General features: G+C 38.1%; 2 protein-coding genes across 3 annotated transcripts; one reads left to right on the plus strand and one right to left on the minus strand.

The window, feature by feature from the left end:
* Positions 1-8,396: 8,396 nt before the first annotated feature.
* LOC137192441 (carboxypeptidase O-like) lies at positions 8,397-16,672 on the minus strand. The gene is made up of 11 exons (XM_067603159.1): positions 16,496-16,672; positions 15,106-15,169; positions 14,790-14,891; positions 13,409-13,519; positions 13,197-13,313; positions 12,869-12,962; positions 12,062-12,154; positions 11,737-11,846; positions 11,289-11,373; positions 10,529-10,609; positions 8,397-10,434 (listed from the first exon to the last, which is right to left on the minus strand). The coding sequence occupies exons 1-11, from the start codon at positions 16,561-16,563 to the stop codon at positions 10,223-10,225; spliced, it is 1,137 nt and encodes a 378-aa protein (XP_067459260.1). The 5' UTR covers positions 16,564-16,672; the 3' UTR covers positions 8,397-10,222.
* A 373-nt stretch (positions 16,673-17,045) lies between these two features.
* Positions 17,046-23,158, plus strand: LOC137192093 (melanoregulin-like). Of its 2 annotated transcripts, XM_067602619.1 has the most exons (5): positions 17,046-17,454; positions 17,617-17,872; positions 21,165-21,255; positions 21,389-21,555; positions 22,354-23,158. In XM_067602619.1, the coding sequence occupies exons 1-5, from the start codon at positions 17,378-17,380 to the stop codon at positions 22,429-22,431; spliced, it is 669 nt and encodes a 222-aa protein (XP_067458720.1). In that variant the 5' UTR covers positions 17,046-17,377; the 3' UTR covers positions 22,432-23,158. The 2 variants fall into 2 exon arrangements, with proteins under 2 accessions (XP_067458720.1, XP_067458719.1); XM_067602618.1 differs by having other exon boundaries at positions 17,392-17,872.
* The last annotated feature ends 333 nt before the right edge of the window (positions 23,159-23,491 follow it).

Here is a 23,491-nt window from a genome sequence, read left to right on the forward strand (position 1 = left end):
ACAGAGGAAGAAGTGCTTTCTAAAGGGCACATGCTTAAATGAAAACAAAAGGGCACACCATCCCTGGCTGCTCTTGTGAGATTTGCATTAGAATTAGTTGAATAAATAAAATCCAAATGTTGTGTTTCCTCCAGGGTTGAACAAAATCACTTTTTAGTGCTGCTTGCTGTAACAATAATATTTTCTCTCATTTGAAATCATCGAACAATCTTCATTTATCATGAAAGTCATCAGCAAGCAACCTGCCTGGTTGCTGTATCTGGTCTGACCCTGAATGTCTGCCACCAACGGCTCTGCAGCTTTATGACTCAGACATACAGCACCAGTCAAAAGTCTGGACACACCTTCCCATTCACTTGAATGAGAAAGCGTGTCCAAACTTTTGACTGGTACTGTAGCAGCATGAGAAATGATGACACCCCGACAGATGCAGGAATTTGCTGCTTATGTAGGCTATAGGGCACTCTCTCCTGAGAGGACAGGCACCGGTTGTCTCCTATGTGTGCACATCCATCCCTGATTACTCCAGAGTATTATCCATCTTCTACTGTGGATGTGTATTTGTGTGTGTGTGTGTGTGTGTGTGTGTGCACTTGTGTGTCTAGTTGCGTGAGTGGGTGAACAAGTTTATGACGTAACATTAAAGAGCACCACACTTATTAAGAGAGAGACAAAGGACAGAAAAGAGTCAGAAAGAGACAAAAATGGAGGAAAAAAATGAAATATAGATGGAACTAATTTGCAGCCCGATTTTACACCAGAAAACAGTGGAAGATCAGCAGAAGTCTTTAAGATGGTTTAAACTGCTCATAAAATAAGTCAGGCTTTTAGTTCACAGTTGTATGCTCATTTGTGTGAACTGCCACCTACACACACATTCACACAGAGTGAGTGAGAAAGGGTTAGACTATGAACAATCCTTCTGATATCTAGCTTTCATCATTTGAAAAACAATCTAAATGAGCACACCCACAGGTTGTTTTTTTTTTGCCTAACACAACTTATCTTGATATAATCATTTGACTCTACTTATTATGTGATGCCTGCTGTAGTATGTTAAGAAATTTAAACCTAAAAGGGAACGCAACCTCCACAGTGTGAATGTATAATATGTGATAAATGAATGCTCTAAATCAGTCTAACTTTAGCAGCTGGCATACAGGATACAGACAAAGTACATCCAGATGTAATAGTTTCTACTGTGCTTCTGTTCATCACATGTCCTTTATGTGCAAAAAGTGAAGTCGTGTAGAGTTCCACACACAATGGAGCAAACAATGCCAGACATGCTGCCTTACTCTATGGTTGTCAGCCTCTCTGTGCTATTCAACAGTGCCACCTACAGGTAGAAAAAAAAGACTTGGATTAGTGAACTTGTGGTGAAGTAGCTGAAAATCTCCTTTTTTATTTAACCAATCCAAATACTGCTGAACAATTTTTCTTGCTTCAAAGGACACAAAGACAAAGATTGGACTTTGCAGCACTGTCCCTCTGCAAGTGTTAAAGACGAGAGTTTCTGGAAGATATGGAAGGGGAGGGAGAGGATGATGATGTTTGTGTGTGTGTGTGTGTGTGTGTGTGTGTGTGTGTGTGTGTGTGTGTACACTTTGATCACTTTTAGCCTATCAGATTGGTCAAGGACCTGTGTCAGCTACTGATTACCATCGTTATTCATGATCAACTGTCAGGTCGTGACACATATGCATACACTAGGGAAAACATGGGCACACACACGCACAACAGACCTTCAGAAACACACCTACACATCTACACACACACACACAGACAGACACGCAGGGAGCATGCCCAATAATATCACGTTAGTGTTAGTTTATTCTTTCAATTTTCTTTTAAAACAGAGTAATTTGAACTCCAAGAACTGAGGCGTTTTTAGATGGATCGATACACAAACTTAACGTTATTACTGTAATCTCCAGAGGGGAAACTAGTTTGAAATATTAATGTAAATTAGTTATTCTGTGTTTGGATTCAGAACTCATCTTGATCAAACACCATTTCTGCTTCTTTTATAATATAGTCAGTGTTAGTCAGAGAAATACTGTTTTTCCATATTAAAGATAGCACTTGTCCAACTAAACATACTGTAAAGCAATCCACTGGCTAAACATACACACATGCACACGCACTTTCAACACAGTTTCCCCAGAGTATGTACAATAACATAACATTAAGTCGAAGTTTATTCTCTCTACTTTCTCTCGAAACAGAGTAATTCAAACACTATTCAATAATTGAGTCATTCCTAGATAGATAGATAGATAGACAGACAGATAGATAACTTTATTAATCCCCAGAGGGGCAACTAGTTTGAAATATTGCTCTTAGTTAGTCTGTGTTTAATTACAGAACTTGTCTTCATCAAATACGATTTCTGCTTCTTTCATTATCTAGTCAGTGTTAGTCAGAGAAATATCATGTTGAAGTTAGCACTTGTCAACAAAATTTAAGACTAAATGTACTCTACATAATCCATTGGCTACACACACACACACACAAACTCACAAACAAAATGCACGTGCAAATTACACATTTGGGCATCTGTACAGTATCAACAGACACAAACAGCACATTCAAGCATGCACAAATCAGACCTGCACACAAACACAGAGAATAGTATCCGAACAGAGATTTCCATCACAGCATTCTGTGTGTTCCCCTGGTGTATTAGTGTGATATTGGCTATCTCCTGCTTTGATGGCAAGTCATTTTACAGGCGGACAGAGACACAGATGGCCTGGTCACCTCTCGGTGATGGTTTGTGACTGGCATGATTGCTGTGTGGTCTCTGTTAGTTTGTCTGCCTCTTTCTATTCCACTGTGATGTTCCTCATTCACTCTTTATCAGTTCCCTTTCCTCTGTATCTTGGTTTCTACTCTCTCTCTCTCTCTGTTGCTCTATCTCTTGGTGTATGAGCAGGAAAAAAAGGATGTGAGTTATTTTCATAGTTATCTCATGCGGAGAATGTAGGGTCAACCGTTTGAGCCAGCGTGCCAAGCAGGAAGTGGAGGGAATACGTCTTGCCTTGTTTTCAAGGTTCAGGGAGATGAAGAGAGATCATAGGTGAAAAAGAGCTGTCAGTCACGAAGGTTAAAATAATAACTTTAAGAAATGAGGTGTCTGTCTGAGAGACAAGGAGACAAGGGAAACTTTTCATATTCCATAATGAAACATCTTACAGGATTAAGAGAGAGACAAATTTAAGCTAATGAGAAGAAGATGAAGGGTTATTTCTCACAGGGGCATATTTCTACACTTGTAAAATAGAGGAAGTTGGCTTCAGTTGGAAAGTTCATCCTGGTTAAGTAAATAAAATAAATCACCCTTGTGCTCACACGGTCACTGGTGAGAACTGGGACAAGTGAAGCAGTACATTTTTCATGTTTATACAGGAGCACCACACCTATCACATGTCTGTACATCAGCATATCCTCTCTCACTGAACAGAAGAAGTGATTCACCCTGCTAAGAGGAGCTGCTACTCATTTTAGAATAACATCATGTGGTTATAAAGGAAACCTTAATTATTACGTGATCTACCACTGATGAAACTCCTGTAGGCTTTTTAGCCACCTGTGGTAATGTAGTGGGTGGAATACTGACACATACTGTATGCATACTCATGCACAAGCACATTTACACTTAAATAGACAGAGATACAGATGGGAAAGTGAAGCTAATAGCATGAGATATTCATGACTAAATAACAATAAACAATAACCAACGTTGGGAGTAAAACACATCCTTAATTATTATTTAATATGACAAACACTGACAAACTTGGCTAATTGGCTCATTGTGTGTGGCTCTATCTGGTTTAATTATCAGCCATGGATGCTAGATGGATGCAGCTAGCTAGTAAGTGGGCTTCTGATTATTTTCTTAAAGCTGCTCCTAATAAGTTATTTATTTTAACAATGGATAAAATTATTATGTATAATGTGAAAAGGGGTTACTTGTAGCAACAAATAGCAGCAGCTGTTCTAAGCTAAAAGCTCTAAAAACCCACCATACGCTACCTGCCTAGCACCAAATGACAGACAGACAAAATGAGCGACTAGCTGGTCAACATATTGGAGCATTAAGCAGCTAAGGAGTCAGTTATTTCTCACAGGAAAACAAAACCAGAGAGGTAACATTCTCCAGGTGGACACAAACAGAACTCTAACTGAGTGACAGTGTCTGGTGGATGTATTAATTAGGCAACTGTCTGTTAACATGCCACTACAACTTTGATGATAAAAAAAAAAGATGATAACATGTCAGAGTTTTTTGTGATTATTGCAGCCAAAAATGGAATTAAAAATCGCAATGCAACTTGCAGTGTTTTATGTTCCCTTGTGTTGTGGTGAAATTGCGGGCATTGGGAAAAATTGCAAGCAAAGGAAAATAATGCCATTTCTTAAAAACTACTACCAATGAAGAGTCATATGTAATCACTTCCTTTAATAAAAAGCATGCTTCATTTCACAGAAACAAAATAAAACCAGTCAATAATGCCATTAAAATAAATTCATTAACATAAAAATATATAATTTCCAAAGTATCCATTTTAATGTTTGAGGTCAATTATGTCCATCTTTGCTGTCTGAACAACATCCTCCTGTAATCCTCTGACTAACTGAATGCAGACTTCATTTGGGAACTTTTGGGAATTGTTTTGCTTGGTCTATGACATCATATTTGTTCGCGGGTGAGATTTGTCCAACTTCCACCTGAATGCGCACCTGAATCCCTGCTGAATGCATGCTGCGAAGATGTAAGTAAGCACAACACAGAATGCGACAATTGGTCCAAATCACAAATATTGCGAGGTTTACTGAATTTGCGTTAATTATTGCATGTGCAATTTCCTGGTGGGGCTGTCTAGAAATACTAAGACAATATTTTTTTCAACAAGTCATTATGGTCTCAATCAAAAAATCCATGCCCTCAAATAAGTGTGCTGGTGGTCATTTTGGAAATTATTGCTCCATTAATAAGATTTGAATACTTATAGTGGCTTTGATGCCTGCTGTGTGGGCTTTGATTCACAGCTGTGACTAACAGTTTGCTCACCTGCTGCTCTCTCTGGCTCCGGGACTCGCACTGAGTTGGACAATTTAGCTAAAGTAGCTAATGTTAGGCCATGTAAGCTAGCGTTTGCTTTGGTCTGAGGTAGCGGGGTGTGTTTCCAGAGAATAAAAGGCAACACCTGGCAGTCCTTATTTGGAAGGTCTGGGATCCAAACAGGAACGATGGCGCCGACCATAAGCTGAAACTCTGGGCTTCAAACTAGCACCAATACAAACCAATAGATGATGTCACACCTCGCTACTTCCATCTTTATATACAATCTGTGGTAGCGCTGACCCCAAGTGGCAAAAAAGTCAATTTTTCAATGATAATCACCTACGTGAACACCTAGACAGTCTGTTTGACAGAAAGGAAGGAAGGAAGGGAGGGAGGTTGTGTTGTCTACTCTACTGTCTGTTGACAGCTTTGACAGAATCATAGCTTGAAATATGGCTGCTCCATTTCCTCAACTTTGTGTCTCTCTAGTGTCAATTAAATTCTTTCCAGCCACCTTTGTGTGTGTTCTTGTTTTTATGAGTTCTCTCTCTTTGTCTTCCACTTGGCTTCACACATTTCCTTTCTCGCATATCATATCATATCTTATCACACACGCACACACTCACACACACACACACACATATCTATCTATCATCATGGCCTACCAGTATGATGATCATGTGTCATCCCGAGCCAGCTTTGTTATTGATGACCAGTTGTAATGATCAGTAGATGCAGATGATGGCGCCACTGTCATTGATTGCCAGTGACAGTTTTAAAAAATGGCATAATTCTCATTGATCGTCCATGACAGTGTGTAAAAAATGGTGTCATCTACATTGATTAGCGATAAAAATTATGTGGCAAAGATATGTCATGGTTGCACAGCAGAGGAGCCCTCTCACACACACTCCTATTCATCATCTGAATGTGTGTGGCACACATGTGAATGCACGTGTTTTAGAGGAGCTGAGGAGCCCCATGAAACCCTCCACAGCTTAAAAAAATGTGAAAGTATCCGTGGTGAAACATGTAGACATAGTGGGGATATCATCTTGGAGACACTCTGAGTTGAAAAGAGAACAGTAACATGGGTGTTTTCCCATTGGTGTCTGTGTGAAACAGAGTGAAACAGACAAATGACAACCAAATCGGGGCAAGCTCCGCAACATTCACGGAAACAAAAACATGATTTCTCCTCTTTTAACCTCAAACGTCTGGAAATGAAACCCTTGGCTGCCACCTGGGGGGATTCACACAGAGTTTGTGAGACTTTGGGTGTATTCACACACTAGAAATAAAATACATACAAGCCTGAATAAACATATTACTATCATTTCCTCATTTCCTTTAGCTGCATGGCTGTAATTAACTTTTCAACAGGATCTTCATTGTTGAGACCTTACAGGAAATGTCCAATCATCAAAATTTCTCTGGATAAACCTAACTAGATTCTGTGAAACTTTCTGCTCTCCCTCTCTTTTTTACTAACTTTCCCAATGTATCACAGTCTGACACGGAGGCAGAGCGCTCCCTGTCACACGTGTCCCCTGGTGACTGGTTTCATATTGATCGGGGACTAAAATAGTCCGTGGAACTGTTGCTTCAAGGTGCCAACAATGTCACTGCACCAGTATGATTTAATGAGCTTCCACTCGGGACAAAATAGGAATAAAAATTGGTTATGAAAAAGTCTCAACTCCATCCACTGTTGAATCATCTTTTCAATAAAGGCTCGGCTGAATTTTAAAAGCACTCAGAAAAGATCCCCTTTTGCACCGTCCTCATTCAGCCACTTTCTCTCACAAGATTGGTGAACTGGAGGAGTCAAAATCTGGAACATACTGTATGCTCACATTGTTTTATTGTTGAACCATGCGTATTTCTTCCCTTTGTGGAAGACCTGAGTGAAATCATCAGTCTTTACTTTCACTAAGTCATGTTTTTAATCACACTCTGCTCTATCTTATACATTATTTCTCCCTCCTTTTGTTTTTTTCTATACCTATCTCTTTGTCCCTTCCATTCATACTTCATTCACCTCTTCCTTGATGTTAGGCTTGATTATTTTCTCTCCCTCTTTCTCTATCTTTGTGATTTATATGTCCACAGTGTGTTTTTTCCTCCTGCTACCTTGATGAGTGCTCAACCACACATGCGCACACACACACATAGATGGATGAGCTGGTGACAACTAAACCAGCCAGACTTCACTGTGAATTATAATCACCTTCAATCTGTGTCTCTGAATCCCTGCCCAGTTCTTATGTTCATGTGTGTGTGTGTCATGTGGATATGTGTGTGTGTGTGTGTGTGTGAGAGTATCTTCCATGGCGGTAAGTGATGGAACAGTGAATAGTTCCCCGAAGGGCTGTATGTGAGTGTGTGTGTCAGTTTTCCTGCTTATTATTCTCTTGCTCCCATGGTGTTTGACCAGTCTCTCTGTTCTGTTCTTGTGAGCTGGAATATAATTTTATTTCCATTGCTGCTCAAATACAGCATACACACACACACACACACACACACACACATGTACGCACACCTTTAGGGAACAGCCATCAGGGTGAGTGGTCCATCACTCACACTCACATAAGGTATTCAACTGCACTGTGTCAATGTCACATTGTCAATGACGTGGTGTGTGTGTGAGCATGTGTGTCTGAATAACTGGTGGTCTAGCAGTCACTGAGGTAGCAGGGGAGAATAGGCTCTGGAAATATAAATCTCAGAGAGAAAGACAGGGGGAGAGAGGACGTCTGAGGGGAAATCTGTATATCTAAAGTTCTCGACAGAAACTTACTCTTCTACACAAACAAATATGCTTGCAAGCAAAATTAACTGTTAACAAGGGACTTTTTTCCGAATAGATCAAAGACTTTCAAATCCAAAGAGAAAATTTCAGAAGAAGGATAAAACCATCCATTGTAGAAAAAAGTAAGTGATGTGAGAAAGTAAGGAAGACTTGACTTTGAACCGTGAATCAGAGAAGTTTAGGTTCAAGTTAACCATGACAGGAATGAGGTGTTTCCACCTAATTTCCACTGGTTCTGTGGGTTGCAGCGTAATCTCTGAAACACTAAAAGACACTACAATGAAAAACTGAATCTCAGTCAGGAATGATGCGGAACTGGATCTGAAAGAGGACATATGCACGTTTCCAGGTCTATATTTTCATTCTGGGGCTCTACTGGAATAACCCCAACCCTAACCCTTTGCATGATTTACAGTTCAAAGTGCCTCAGTTCAGCCTCTGTCTGAAACAGGCCATTTTAGCTCCTGTCTCTTTAAGGCCCCCCTCCCAATGAGCCCACTCATACATAAACAAACAATAGTAGTCAGATTTTGCTTCTTTTTCCTGTTCTTTACTCAATATATAAACTTCTCAAATACATCCATACATGTTAGACCCCGAATCTGATAAGGCGAACAACATGTGGAACAACCTTTGGAATGCAAATGAAGCGTTCAGAGCAGGTTGAAGCCCTGGCTTTTGACATGAAAGCAGCTTTTTTACACAACTTTTATTATGTTTAAGAGAGACACCTGACATAATAACAGTATATAAATGATAAAAAAAACACAAAAAGCATGTTATGTCCCCTTTAAGGACATCTGCAGAAAAAAAATACACTTTATACATCTTCTAATGCACCTTAAATTGAATTTCAGACCAGCTATTAAATAAAGTGGCTGCCTCCAAAACGTAGTCTAGGCTTGGATGCTTGGATGCTTGGATGATTAACATTGTGAAATTGTAAGTAGATGAAATAAAAAGGACAACAGCAAATAAAGATACCACTGTGTTCTGTAAAGCAGATAGATACAGCAAAGCTTTGGCAGTACAAGCTACAATTAACAATTAGAGATTGTTATGGTTGTTGGCCAATAGAGGTATTTTTCATTCAGTTACAGTGTTTATTACACTGTAACAGTGATTTTTTCATGTAGATGCATTTTCCATGTAGATGCCTGCTTTATTACTACCTGTCCTGATACACTACACTGATTCAAAAAGTGAGACAAAGATATTTAATTATTTAATTGATCATCTGATACTGTACATCCTCATTAGGACCTTTTACCATCTGGTCCCATGACATGTAGTTAATGTCTGAGGCCTTTGTGTTAACAAACACCGACCCTGAAAGTCTAATATGATCATGCTGTAATGAATTAATTTGGGGGCATGGATAATATGTGTATAAAGGGCTTAATCACTGTGGTATGTTTATAATAGGGTTTTTTGGGGGGATTTGGGAAAGCACGGTAGCCATGGACAAAGGCAGTCAAAACAGTCCAACACAGGAATGCATGCACACACACCCAAGTCTGTGGTCATGCCAATAATCAGTCGGGAATGAAAAAAAACATATTTGTTTTTCAGTCGTTATAAAGGCTGTTAAAACAGAAGAGAACCAGATGTGATGACGAACAATAAGATGTTTATAGCAGAGGAGGCTGCTATACTCCACCAGCCATAGTCACAAACTGTTTTCTGCAATCTTTATGTCTGTTTATATAGCATATGTCTGCCAGATATTATAATTTTACAAAATTTAGATGCACATTTTAAGTTATACATATACTGTATATACTGGAGATAATACAAGCTCACATGGCTATGTAAGACTGCGGTGTTTAAAATGGGACGATACTGCCCCCTGCTGTGGAAAACAGGAACAAAATTACAATCATGCTTTTCTGTATATTTAGCTATCTTTTTGAAGTAAAATATAGAAAAAATAAAGAATGATAATAATAGAATGATAATGTAGTTGTTTAAGCATAGATATTAAGACTTTTGGTATCAGGCTTATTTCATTTTATCATTCCTAAAATTAACACTAATGATTATAAAATGTGGGCAAACATATTTTTGTCAGAAAGACTACAATACATTACAAACAGCATAGATGCAGAAATAAATATTTCTGTTGTAAGCACAATTATCATCTCTAAACTTTTTGAATATAGATCATCCTCTTGAATGTCAGCTGTGCAAGCCTTTGCAAGCATACAGCAAAAATATTTTTATTCAAAGACAGACATGCTGGCTGTTCTCAGAGAGGTTTGACACCACAAGAATGTATAGTATCTCTTTCTGTCTACTAATTTGGTGGCACAACCTTATATGATGACGTTTTCACTGTCTTACACCAAGACCCCTGTGGTGAGAAACACAGCCATCATAGTGCTCCATATCTTCATAACATTACCAGTAACTGTGATGACAGCAGCGTTAGGGAGGGTACTGCTGTTAAAGGCCTTGTCGTGAACATATGTAATGATGGAAAGAGCTCCTGCGTAGGCCTCCTCACAGGCTGGCTGAATCTGCTCTTCTGGCAGCAAGTGGCTGAAGTTACCTGGAGGACCATTTAATGACACCAAAATATAGTAAAAGCCAGCACATAACGTTTGACTGATGACTACAGTCCACGTTAACAAGGTCCAACTCACCTTTGTCTCGCAGCTCAAAGGTGTAAGAGAATGGGATGCCACTGAGACGAGCCCAGTCACGACTTGAACCTGAATTCGCATCTGAGGATGAAAGAGACAAAGAGAGAACATTTTTCAGAGGAGGGAGAGAAGGTGGGATAAAAGCAAAAAAGCATCAGATAAGTTGATCCTACGGCCCTATTTTCCTTCTTCGCACATTCCTCTGATATCAAAGTAGTCATTTCCCTTTTGGTTTGAATAATCTAATCATTATGTCTTTTTGTTGCCTTTCTTTTTGGCTGGACTGCAGGGACCAGCCCTATAAATGCGAATGTCTGTCCCTGACCGACAAAGGCTGACCAATGGTGTAACTTCACAGCCATTTTATACACAGTCCAGTCATATTTAGTCAATTACTAGGCCTTGATCTAGTCTTGTTGTACAAACACTAACTTGTGCGCTATTTGTATATCCATTTAGCTGTTGCTGTATCTTGGCTCCCTATTGTCCAAAATGGGGTATGCTGCATATCACAGTCTGCTCAAATCAATAAAGCTTTGAAATTAGAATTCAGTTACTCCAAACTAAACTGTATGTTGTACAGAAGGACTGAAAAGGAGGACAAGATGTTGTTGTTTCATACTATTGCACTCATTCACAATGAACATTAACACATCTCATTATTTATATTTAGGGTGCTCAAAGTGACTTATTAAAGATCGAACTGTGCGCTAGTATCTGCTATTTATGACAGGTAAGGACAGGAGAGAACAGGTCTTACAGAGGATCTGTGGAGACGTTCCTACAGTGTAGTTCATTCCATGCACCTTCTTCATTTCGGCTGCTGCTGCCTCACCAACTGAAACCTGTACAGTTCACAAAGACTTTGGTAAACCAAATTCCCGTACTCTCTGTTAGATGCAATCTTACTAGGGAATATGGCTGATACAGTATTGTATGGCTGACAATGGGAAGTGTCTAAAATGTTTTAGCAGTGCACTGCACAAAATTTCAGATGGATACTGTTAAGAAATGGTTAGCAGTTAAAATCAGGAGAAGACATAGCATAGCTTGGACTATAGTGACCTTTTTGATAATGTCGACATCTCTCAACCAACATCTTTCTTTCTCAACTGTCCTCAAAATCCTCCACAGCTGTAGATCATAAAAGCTGTGTATCATTTGCCCAAAAGTCTACTCCTCAACTCAATACAAATTCACACACTAACCAGTTCATTGTAGTTAGGTGCATAAATCTCAGGGTGGCCATATGGCAGGAGTATAAGTTGTCCAGCAGAATGGATGGTGAGGAAAAGTAGAGTCTGTTTAATCATCTTACCTACATGCATACATACATAGATACAGAGCAAACAAAACAAAAAAATGAATGATTGATATCAAGCTGAAGTAATGACGTTTAACCTCTTAAAGGTACATCTTTGAGCTGAGAGACCTAGGTAATTTATGATCATAAAGAAAATCCACCTTTCTCATTTTTTAAATGTAATTTTCATGCCATTTTATAGATAGATAGTTAGCTAGCTAGATAATTACCGACAAAGTCCATCACAGCTTTAGCCTCAGGCTCTGATCCTGGTGATTCCCCACAGTAGGTGAGTGCACAACTGTTAAATGACACTCCAACCGCTGAGGAAAGAAACAAAAGAGCTTCAGATTAAACGATAAATGTTGAGGTTAATTCTGAAAGGAACAACAAAAAACATCAACACATTACTCACAGATGTTTTTTATTTTTATTTTTATAAAACACTGTTAGGTTTAGTTTAAGTTTAAGTTGGATAAAAATAAATTGTATATGAATGTGAATTCATTGAGACAAGTTTGTTAACACTGTAGGTGTCAGAGAGATTGAGTGGTGGGTATCAGTAACATGTGAATTGACTTGGGAGTCTCTTAAAAGTTTAGTATTCGTCAAGGTTTTGTTACAAACCAGAGTAGAGATCAGAAAATGAGCTACAGCAGTAATCATTGAAACACAGGTATTGATCAACAACCTTATTAACATCCATGTAGATTTATTGTGGTAATTATACGCTTTGGGGACAGTAAATATGCCCCTTTGCATCTTTTAAGTATAGCAGCCTGACATGACAATATCAAGCTAGTTTTTGTTAGTAGAAAAATTAGACATCTTGTTGAAAATTGGTTGAGTCTATGTGTTGTTTTAAGCACATTCTGCCTGTCTGTGAAATTTGTAACACTAAATTTGAATATGACACCATGTTTTATGTGTAATTGGCCTTTATGGTTTGGTAGTCTGACAAAGTGAACATAGATAGATAGCTGGTGCCACCAAATAAAATCATATAATCAAATATTATTCAACTTAGTCATACTCACTTCCCCAGTTGGCATTAAAGTTTCTGTTGAGGTCAACACCGTAACAGCTACCACCTGGAGGAGGGGGGGAACGAGACTTTCTCCACAGACGAGTCTACATGGAAATCACATGCAAAGAGGTCATTTGATTGTGCATGGTTAATGAATTGTGAAGTCATTCAGTTATTGTCACAGCTGTGACTATAATATAATTCTAAGTAAACTAAGGAAACATAAGTTGGAGAGAAGTCATTCAGTAAGTCAGTGTTGCTTCCTGGATCTAAGTGAATTAAATGAACCGTATTAACTGAAAAATGATTATCAATAATAAAATCTGAAAAGGACTCACACTGTCATTGGCCCAGGTGAATATATATCCATCCACATTGATCACAGGAGTAACATAGACATCAACATTCTGCAGCATCTGCTCCAGCTTTTCATTGGTTTTGTATGACTGCACAATCTGACCAGAAGGAAATTTAAACACTGTTAATGCTGATAATGTATTCATTGTTTTTGTGCATATGTAGCATCCAAATTATGTTTCAATGTACAAACCTCTTTGACAAACCACTGACAGAAGGCGGGGGCGATCCACTCCCGAGCGTGAATACCACAGTCCACCCATATCACCTTCTTCTCTTTGCCCTTCGGGTTTTCTAGTCCCAACTAGAGATGCACAAAAGAACCATGAGTATTGTCAACATACCCTGGTTTAATGATCTATTCTACCATTTTGTTTGAGATACTGCCTTTCCAAATTGCAGCTAAAAGCCACCTTACAACATTCTTTCCACCTACATTAATGTTTCACGTCTTGTTCTCAGGTTTCAATCTATCACAGAGCTAACACATACAGACAGACAGACAAATAACATGATTTCTCTCCAGTGATAAGCTGGACATTGGCCTTTGAACATGTCAGGGATTTTGGATGTTTATGTTTCAGGGATCAAAGTGACCTGTTTTTTGTGGGTTGAATTTGTAGTAGTGCCCCTGTGACATAGCATACATGTAATTGTTTTGTAACGACACATCTCGTTAATTTCCTCAGTGTTGCTCTCATCTACAGAGCTCTATATTGCAAAAATCACAATCACCTCCTCACCTACAAGACAAACACTGTAACAACACAGCATTAACAACATAAACCAGACAAACAAAACAGAGAAAACACAGGCGTCTGTTTTCAAGGATATTGATCCAAAATGTGGCAGCCAGTGTGGCCTTCAATTTGTGCTTATTAGTAGCTCCTATCACCTCCAAGAGCCTGCTGATAGCTGTGCTATAAAGCACAGTCTGAGCTCCAGCGAGACGTTTCTGATCTACTGCTTGCCTTCAGCCTCTCATAAATGTCCTTGCAAAAATATGAGATTCTGCTCTGCTCTTGTAACCCGCTGGTTGTACATGTTCCTTCCAGACACCATGACTGCAATCTTAAAATATTCACCAAATCCCCACATCACAGCCCATCCTTGTGGGCTCCTGAGTTAAGTAGGCATTTACACCACAGACTCCTGTATTTTCTGTTTGAAGGAAGGTAATTTTCTAAAGGACCTATATTTGTATGACTGGATCTTGTGCACTCTTTAATTTAGATCATTTGTTCTTTGGTTTAGCACACAATTTTACCCCTTATAACAACACTTGCAGTTGCAGTGAGCTAAACACCGGGATGATCCTTAACTTAATCTGAACATGTTGCTTAAAAGCAGTAGGAGTGACAATAGTTCATATATCACAAGTAGGATTACATGTGAAGGTATAGAAGTCAGCAGAGTTTCAGTGTGTTGTACATCATCATGACTAACAGGGACACTTGGAATAAAACATCACACTCTTTACTGGTGATTTCATACTCATATGTGGCTACAAACCACTAGATGTCACTGTTTTTGTTGCTCCAAAACAAGAAGATACAAAGAAATGTGTCAAATACCTTCAGCAGTGTGATGTTTCTTCCCTCATAGGTGTGTCCATAGACAGTAGAGGAAATCAGTTCGGGGTTCCTTTGCTTCACATCTTCCATCCAGCGGTATATCTGTATTGCAATTTAATTAGTGTGATAATTAAATTTGATAATGGCATTTATAGCTTCATGTGGCCAAGGTTCATGTGTAATCTACAAAGACTAAAGCGATAAAAGCGAACATGATTTCAAACTAAAACTACAGTGGAGACTAATTGAATGTGTGTAATCTCAACTAATAAAACTACAGAATGTACAACTTAGAGTACATGTATTATAACCTTACCTCATCCATAGGGTGATATTTGGTGTAGTCATAATTCCACATTGATTCCAAACCATCCACTAAACTGTGAAAGTAAAAAATGAACAGAATTACAAATACATGATTTATTAGATTTTTAATTATCAAAAAACACCCCTTCAGTATGTCAACATTTAGCATATTTAACAGTGAATTAGCAAAAGTTTCTGTTAAATCTGAGGCCGTTAAATACTTTCTATGAGAAAAGGAAAACGTCAGATACGGTATAAAGTTCAGGGAAATGGTGTAACAGCCTAGCTGTGAATACACACAGCAACATATTAACCCTTACATACTATTCAGGTCTAATTTCACCCATATATTTGCATTTAGTAACAGTAAAACATCCTAAACACCATTCTTTGAGAATTAAGTTTTGTGAATTCCCCAAAAGTGACCCATAATATAAAGAAATTAAAATATTTCAACTTTTTAAAAATAAATTCTGCAGTTTTCCAAGTTAAATTGGACCTGTACTTATTTAATAAAAATCACCATTCAAAACTTTTGCTGCGTTCATCACATTCAATAACATTCACTGAAATCATGATGGCTGTCATGTTCTCATGTTTTATGTAACACAGGACTATAATAGTGTGATTATCTCTGCCAGATGTAAGCCTGGAGGGGATAATACGTTTGGTTGTGTGTGTGAGTGTCTGTGTATTTGTCTGCAATTAATCTAAAATACTACTGGACCTATCAGCCTAATATTTTTTGCGCACATTTATGACTGTATGCTCAAGGACCTCTCGTGGTTACTGTAGTTCACAATTTTTGAAAAAACCTATTTATGTCATTCCTTATTAGCCTATCATAAAGCTGAGACTTTCCAGCAGTCCTCGCAATATAACGACATGATTTATTCCATACCCGATATATCATGATCCACTAAAGTTAGGCATGATATGACATGAATAAATCCCCATTTTTGTTATATTCACCACCATCTTGAATGTACACACCTGGCGGAGATCTGCATTCTTCTAGTTGTGGACATTTTTCCTCCATAATTAAATAATTTAAAATCTAAAGAATGCTCTCTCTGCTCTTTTAAAGCTTAATTTATGACACATGTATTAATTAATAATGATATATTTATGTATTGAATGAAAAATATATTTGTGATTCAGATGTTACTGTGGGGATACTGTGAAGAGTCAGAATTTGAACAGTATGTAAGGGTTAAATATATTCTGAGCATCTAAAATGATGTGTATCCTTGACTCAGAAAGGAGAAGCAACTGCAGATAATTTGAGGTATTGTCACTTTTGTTTAATAAATTTCTAAATTCATTCACAAAATGAAATAAAAATTGCTTGGACACAATAATAACTTTAATAGTTAAGCAGTAAACTCAACACAACTCACCCATGAGAAGTCTCCAAACCACCGTTTATTAGCAGGAACAAACCTAGAATCCAAAGTTTAACTTTCATTTTCTCCGTTTGCTTGCTTATATTTCTCCTGTCAAGCAGACACCTTACTCAGTGTTGTACCTGCTCCAGCTGCACTAACACTGCTGTCAGTCTCTTCCTGTAGCAGCAGCAGCTTTTGTTCAAACAGGTGACCTTAGATCGTCATGTCACCATGTTGACAAAAATATTTACAGCTACATATTAACAGCTATGAGGGATTATGGGAGAGAGAACTACGAATCAGTTATGTATTAACCTTTATGAATTGTCCAGTAAAGTTATATAACAGCTGATATCACAAGGTGTTAGGGCTATGGCAGCAGTGCAATGAGCAATACTTACCAACTGCCTCTCATGTCGGAACATAGACATTTAACATGACCAAAGTCATCTTTCCAATCACAAATCAGGGAGTACATGATAGTAAAAATACATATTTAAACTACAAATTTTGCAGCGAGCCTGTGTTTTGCAGTGACAGAGCTAGACTGCATTCTGCACCATCAGGCGCTGCTGGATAAACGTGCCATTCATTCCTGAACTGTCCTGTGTGTCTGTTGTTGTTGTTGTTGTCCCCCTGTTTCTACTCACGTGGATAATGTAATTGACAGACTCATTCAGGCTAGGATAAGTGCAGGGAAAGGGGGGAGGGGGGGGAGGATGGACATTACAAGTTAGGATATTGTGTGGCTTCGTAGTCTTGGACATTTACAGACTTTTCAGTTTGGAAATATTTAGATTTCCTGAGGATTGTGGAAGGAACCTGTGGCAGGAGGTGTGACTGTCGTGAGATCAGGAAGGATATCCATTGTTGAAACCTTTCGGAAAGAAGCCAATGGGTGCCAAGTATACCGTCTGCTGCTGTCGCTACTATCTGAACCACAGCAGAGAGGAGAAAAATGCTATTTTGCGGTGAGACACTTCTTTCCTGCAGTGATCCTAAATCTTTAGATTTTTCTTTTAATCTTCATTCATTTTAATGCACTCAAATCAAACACAATTTGTTGAGTTTCAAGATCTTAATGTCCTGCTTTTAAACCAGTCAATGTCCTCTTATTCTTTTCTTGTATCCAGAATGCGCACCACCAAAGTTTCCAGGCCACCAGAGCAGTTATCCAGTGAGTCCAGCGACAGCGACAGAGAGGTGGAGAGCCTTTTTGGGCCGCAGCCTTCGAGAAGGAGTCCACGCAGCAACCAGCAAAGCCAGATGATCAGTGAAAACCCATGGGCGAGCATAAACAGACCCTGTGACTCTCCCATCAGGCAAGGATCCGACAGAGAGTTAGAGGCTTTTATCAACATGAGAGACCGGGCTGACAAGGCAACAGAGGTGAGACGAAGCTGTGTTGTTGGGATAAACACACACACATAGACACAAAGAGAAAGCAGAAGTGTATGTTATTTTTTCATTCATAAAAATGACAAAAATCAGGCATTTACAGATTATTACAGAGCTCCCTCACCAAGATGTAACACATACTAGAGTACAATTGAATCTAGACAGGACATAGGATACACTTTTTAAAGTTTCTTACTGTTATTTTGTTATTTAGATTCACCATATGGTTGAATCCTGAATGTTGTTGAGATTAAGTATGATTTTTATTAACTTTACACTAAAAATGTTGTGAACTAATGATTTACAAGAAAAGATTACTGTTGTAATCATCTACAGTATCAATCAGTTTCATCTGTTCATTAGCACATTCTTTGAAATGATCTGTGAGAGCTCCTCATCACCTTTTGGGTGATATGGTGTCTGGAAAATGGAGTCACAGTAGAGGGCACCACTTTTTTCTGTGTATAGTACATGTACAACTGCGAGTGTACATAGAAGACTAACGGGATGCTGGACATGCAGCAACAGATTTTATATTTTACACTTGAAAGCCATTTTTATAAGTATCAGTTTAAGTGTTTGTGTTTTTATTAATGTAACACTCTTATTAAATTGATATTAGCTTTACTGATGATTAGCTTTATTACTGAAATGTGAAGAACTGTGAGAGTTATGACTGTGTAACTGTATGTTATCAGCTGTGATCCTTAAAGATCAGATAAAAATGATCAGACCCATCTAACATCATCTATTGACTCAGTTATAGTGGATCCATGAATCCTTTTTGCATTATTTTTGTGCATATAGCTTTAGTTTCCCCACAGTGAACATTTACATTCTCACAAAGATATACTGTGTATCTTAGTACCCAAAAGGTTGTACTACCGGGAGGTACTATAATTCAGTAATTCACTCCCTCTTTCTTATCTGCTTCACCGCAGCTCTCTAATGTCATTATCCAATGAGGGGAAAGGACATACACAGGTGGTGGCTCTCAAAGAAGTCTTTCATGTCGACTCATATCCGTAAACGAACTTGAGCCAGATTCCAAAATAACTTAATATCAACCTTATCGCATTAGAAGAAATGAACTTTAGAAGAAGCGTGTTTACGGCTACATCTTGTGCTTAAATATTTTAAAAGGATGTTTGAAGAGTGCCATACATGCACCATGTGGTTTGTGTATATGTTTAACACATCATTCAGTATTCAGTATAGCTATAATTGACAAGTAGGATGTTGTCATAGGTCTGCTAAAGCTTCAAATGTGTTGACCAGTAGGCATGAAGCTTTTCATTAACATTTATGGAGGAAGGGCAAGTCTGGTCAATTTAATTGAGTTTTAATTGATAATGAACTTTGTGAGAAACAGCTTCTCAGCACTGATCTTACCACAGGTCAGTGTAGGTGATTGAGCTTTTTTCTAGTTTGTGGTCTGTCCTCATTCCAAAAGAAGACACACACACACACACACACACACACACACACACACACACGCACACACAGAGGCAACATGCTACTTTATTCACTTACTCAATCAGTGAGCAAGGACTTCTCACACAGTGAGTTACTGTAGGTTTTTTTTTATCACAAAGTTAAAATCCCTTAAACTTCATAACTGAATTTTAAAAACTGCCTCCTCGTCGTCATACTAGGAATAATTTTGTGAGGGCGGCACCACTGAAGAAGAATGAACTGTAGCTGACCCCAGGTCTTCAGCAGAAAACTTTCTTGTGGAGCTGTGCTTGATTCATTTAAATAATGTGACCAGAAAGTTGTTATTGCTATTTGCATACACTCAAACACGGTTTTTAATAATTGATGAGTCATTTTTTCCTCAGAGGGAATTCATTGGGAATGTCGTTCAGAGGACGTTTTCTCAAAATGTCAGGACTGCACCTCTGTGAAACTCCACATAAGAGCTGTCAGTGTCTGAGCAGATATTGAGTTTGATGAACATGTGATAGGCAGTTTTCAAATTCAGAATAGCAGGCTGCAGGACACAGAGGGTACATTGTTATTAAATGAATTCCCTGGTGGAGATGTGGGCCAAACAGTCTGGCTGGCCATTCAAAGAGAATATTCACTGAACCCTTGCAATCGTGCTGCGAAACTGCGTTTAATATTAGCACAAACAAACTGAGAATGGCTCTGCTACATTCAAAGGCAATTAAGCTCTCAGGGAATAAAAATAGCTCAGTAAATAAAGTAGGACATGCCAGTTGGTAAACTTTCTGCTTTTTATAATTAACAGTTACAGTTTTGATTATTTAACAGGTAACCTGGTGTCAATGTGCAGTTTAAAGGATGGGTTGACAAATTTTCAAGTCTGCTCTTAAACAACAGTCAGGTGCCCGAATGAACTGAAATGAATTGAAATAGGTTTTTCTTGCTGTAATCATTCCTCTTGTTCACACTGACCGTTGGATGATCCCTTCATTATGCACTTACAATGTAAGTGATAGGGGACAAAATCCACAGTCCTCTATTTAAAAGTTGATTTAAAAGTAGATCTGAAGCTAACATGAAGCTTCAGCCATCCAAAATAGTCAAATTGAGTAAATATCTTTCAACGTTACAGTCTTTTTAGTGCCAAAGTCTCTGTTTTTGTTACTATATTTCCACCGCAGCTCAACAGGGAAACACAAAAAGGGAATTTGATGCTAAAACGACTGTAAATGTGTCAGATATCTACTTGATATGACAAAACGACTGTGTGGACACACTGTGGATTTTGGCCCCCATCACTTACATTGAAAGCACATTTAAAGTAAATCTTTTAATAGCCGGTATGAACAGTAGGAATGATTACAGTGAAGAAAACCTCTCTCACTGTTCACTGGGGTTGTAATAGCATTGCATGATGTCACCAAACTCCCATGAACTAAAGAGATTGATATAATCAAAAATATTTTGTCTCACAACAGGCCTTTTCCATGGAAAACCTGTTGACGTGTTACAGAAGGTGTAAATAATGAGGCTTTCTGGGACACTTGAATAGAACAGAGCAGAGCCATTGTTAATGTTGAATTGCTGAAAATTGTCAAGGGAAGCCTGACTGATTTATTAGTTTGATTGATTAGTTGATTAACATACATATCTCCCTCTAATCTTGTTTTTTTAAATAAATGTATATGTGGGTTATTTTGTGTATATATAGTTATTGACTATTTATTAATTAACTCTCTCTCTCCTAAACAAGCTTTGTCTCCCACTATTTCCACATCATGTACAAAGACCTGTTGTATATGATATATTTGTATTTGTGTGTATGTACCTTTAGGAATGGGAAAAGCTGAATTATGACATATACACTCTGCGCTATGCCCGACGTGAAGTCAGATCTCGATGGAAGAAAATCCTGCTGCAGCTCGGTGAGACACTCTGATGCTTTTCTGTTCAGTTAATATTCGCTCCGGTCAGCTCCAATTTACTACATTCTGTTACATCCTGTCTGCCCGTCCCTATACCTGGGAAGGGTGGGTTCCCTCATATTTCTCTCTGCAGGTTATCAGTGTGAGGTGGACTCCTTGTTGTGTGTGAACAGACAGAGCCGGCTCAGTCGAGACCAGGAGCATCTTAACAGAGCTACTGAACTGTTCAAACAGCTGCTGGACCAGACCTCTCTGTTCCCTCCAGGAACGGGACACCAGAACAGATACCTCTATGTCATGGTACAGACTCACGCACACACAAATTGTATTTTTCATTCATAAATACCTCATCAGTCATTAGTAATGGGTGATTAATCCCTAACTAAGCTTTCAGAGAGCAGAGCAAGCAATTTTTTAGGTTTTATGCAATTTGTTTATGGAGAAAAAAACATGCACAGTCACACTATATTATGGTCTCCAGTTACCTAAAACAGGAGAACATAACAGCCATAATTCATTGATTTCAGTGAATGTTATTGATTGTGAAGAATGCAACAACATTTTTGAATGATTTTTGAATGTTTTATTAAATGCAGGTCATATTTAACCTGTTACACCCACTATGTACAAAAATGTGTATCAGCTGCATAGAATTTTTATAAAAAGTTGAAACATTTCCATATTTTTGGTATATTATGGGTTATTTTAGGAGAAGTCCTACAATTTAAGGCTAAAAGAAAGGTGTTAAGGATTTTTCTACTGCTCTCATATGTAAAAATGACCTGAACACTGTGTAAGGGTTAAACAACGGCCCATTTTGGCTTGTTAAAATGTCATTTCCCATTCTAAGAAAATTGATTTTTTTTAATCTCCATAACTTAATAAAAAGAAGGGATGGCTCTGTACTACTCTTAAAAGATGTCATTACATTAATGCTATGTGCAGTGGATCTTACAAAGCATCCATTGTGTCTAATATTAGAACTACAGAACATTTTCACTCTCTTCCTTTTACTCTATCCTCTTTTATCTCCCTTCTTGTCTCTCATCATGACTCGCCTGCCTCCATCTTTTTGTCCTCTGCTCACATCTTCTTCAGGACCGCCTGGTGTCCCTGGACAGTGCTGAGGACTTTGTCAGACTGGCCAAAGAAAAATATCCCCAGAAAGACAGCTGAGAGACAGGCGACACAAAAAAAAAAACACATAAAGAAAATCTTGAGAAGATTAAAAATGTGTCAGCCATTTTGATAGTATTTTAATCATTTTCACATGTTTATTTTATAACACTCCAGCATTTTTGGAGAGTTTTTCTCCACAGTTTTTCTTTAGTTGTGGTGTTATTTTAATGGAAATACTTTCTATTTGATATTTTGGCTGAATTCATTTATTCCACTGCGTATTTGTAAGTTGCACATTTACTGTTAAGCCATGCATGTAATGCTGTATAGAATATTATGCTTAATTTATTTATTTGCTCAAGTTTCACTCAATTTTGTTGCACTAGTACACTGTTGTTCAGCTGTTAAAAAAAAGACAAATAATAAGGCATGGGATGGTGGCATCTCCTCAGTGACTGACACTGTGTAGAGGTAGAAAAACAAAAGTATGAAGCACTGCTCTGGTATGGTGAAAATGTATGCAAACAAGTGTCCTTGTGAGTTTGGGTCTATCAACAAACAAGTGGAGAAACTTTCTGGTAAAATTTTTGTTTGTTTGTGTTGCCTTTTTGGTTTTAGGTATATTTAGGTATATATAAACATTTTGATAAAAAAAAAAGAAGCTTAAAAACTTCCTTAACACAGATAACTATTGATTGTACCAATGATAACAAAACAAGCTGTGTGTTTCTCTAACAGTATTTTGTTATTTCTTGTTCACCTTGTCACTAATAAAGTATAATCCAGAGGCAGGAACTGCCTCAGTCTCTTACTTGCCTCAGTTTGACACTGTGCTACTAGTTTTGTCCAAAAGATGGCAGCATACAGTCATATTCCAGTGACTTAAACTGACAGTTAAAAAAAACAAAACTTCAATACTGGCTGGAAACTTCTATATCACGGGTGGTGTGAAACTCTTTTGAAGTTGTTTCTTTAGAAAAATAAAAAGACGGAGAATACTGAGCATTTGCGTTATTGTTTATGATGATGTGGGATGCTGAGGAATCAAGTTAATCAGTAATGTTTAGGAGAGCTTGAAATGCAATTTTGTTTGTTTCAGATTCAAAATAGGAGACGT

This window comes from Thunnus thynnus, chromosome 11 (genome assembly GCF_963924715.1).
Source record: "Thunnus thynnus chromosome 11, fThuThy2.1, whole genome shotgun sequence".
Lineage (NCBI taxonomy): Eukaryota > Metazoa > Chordata > Actinopteri > Scombriformes > Scombridae > Thunnus > Thunnus thynnus.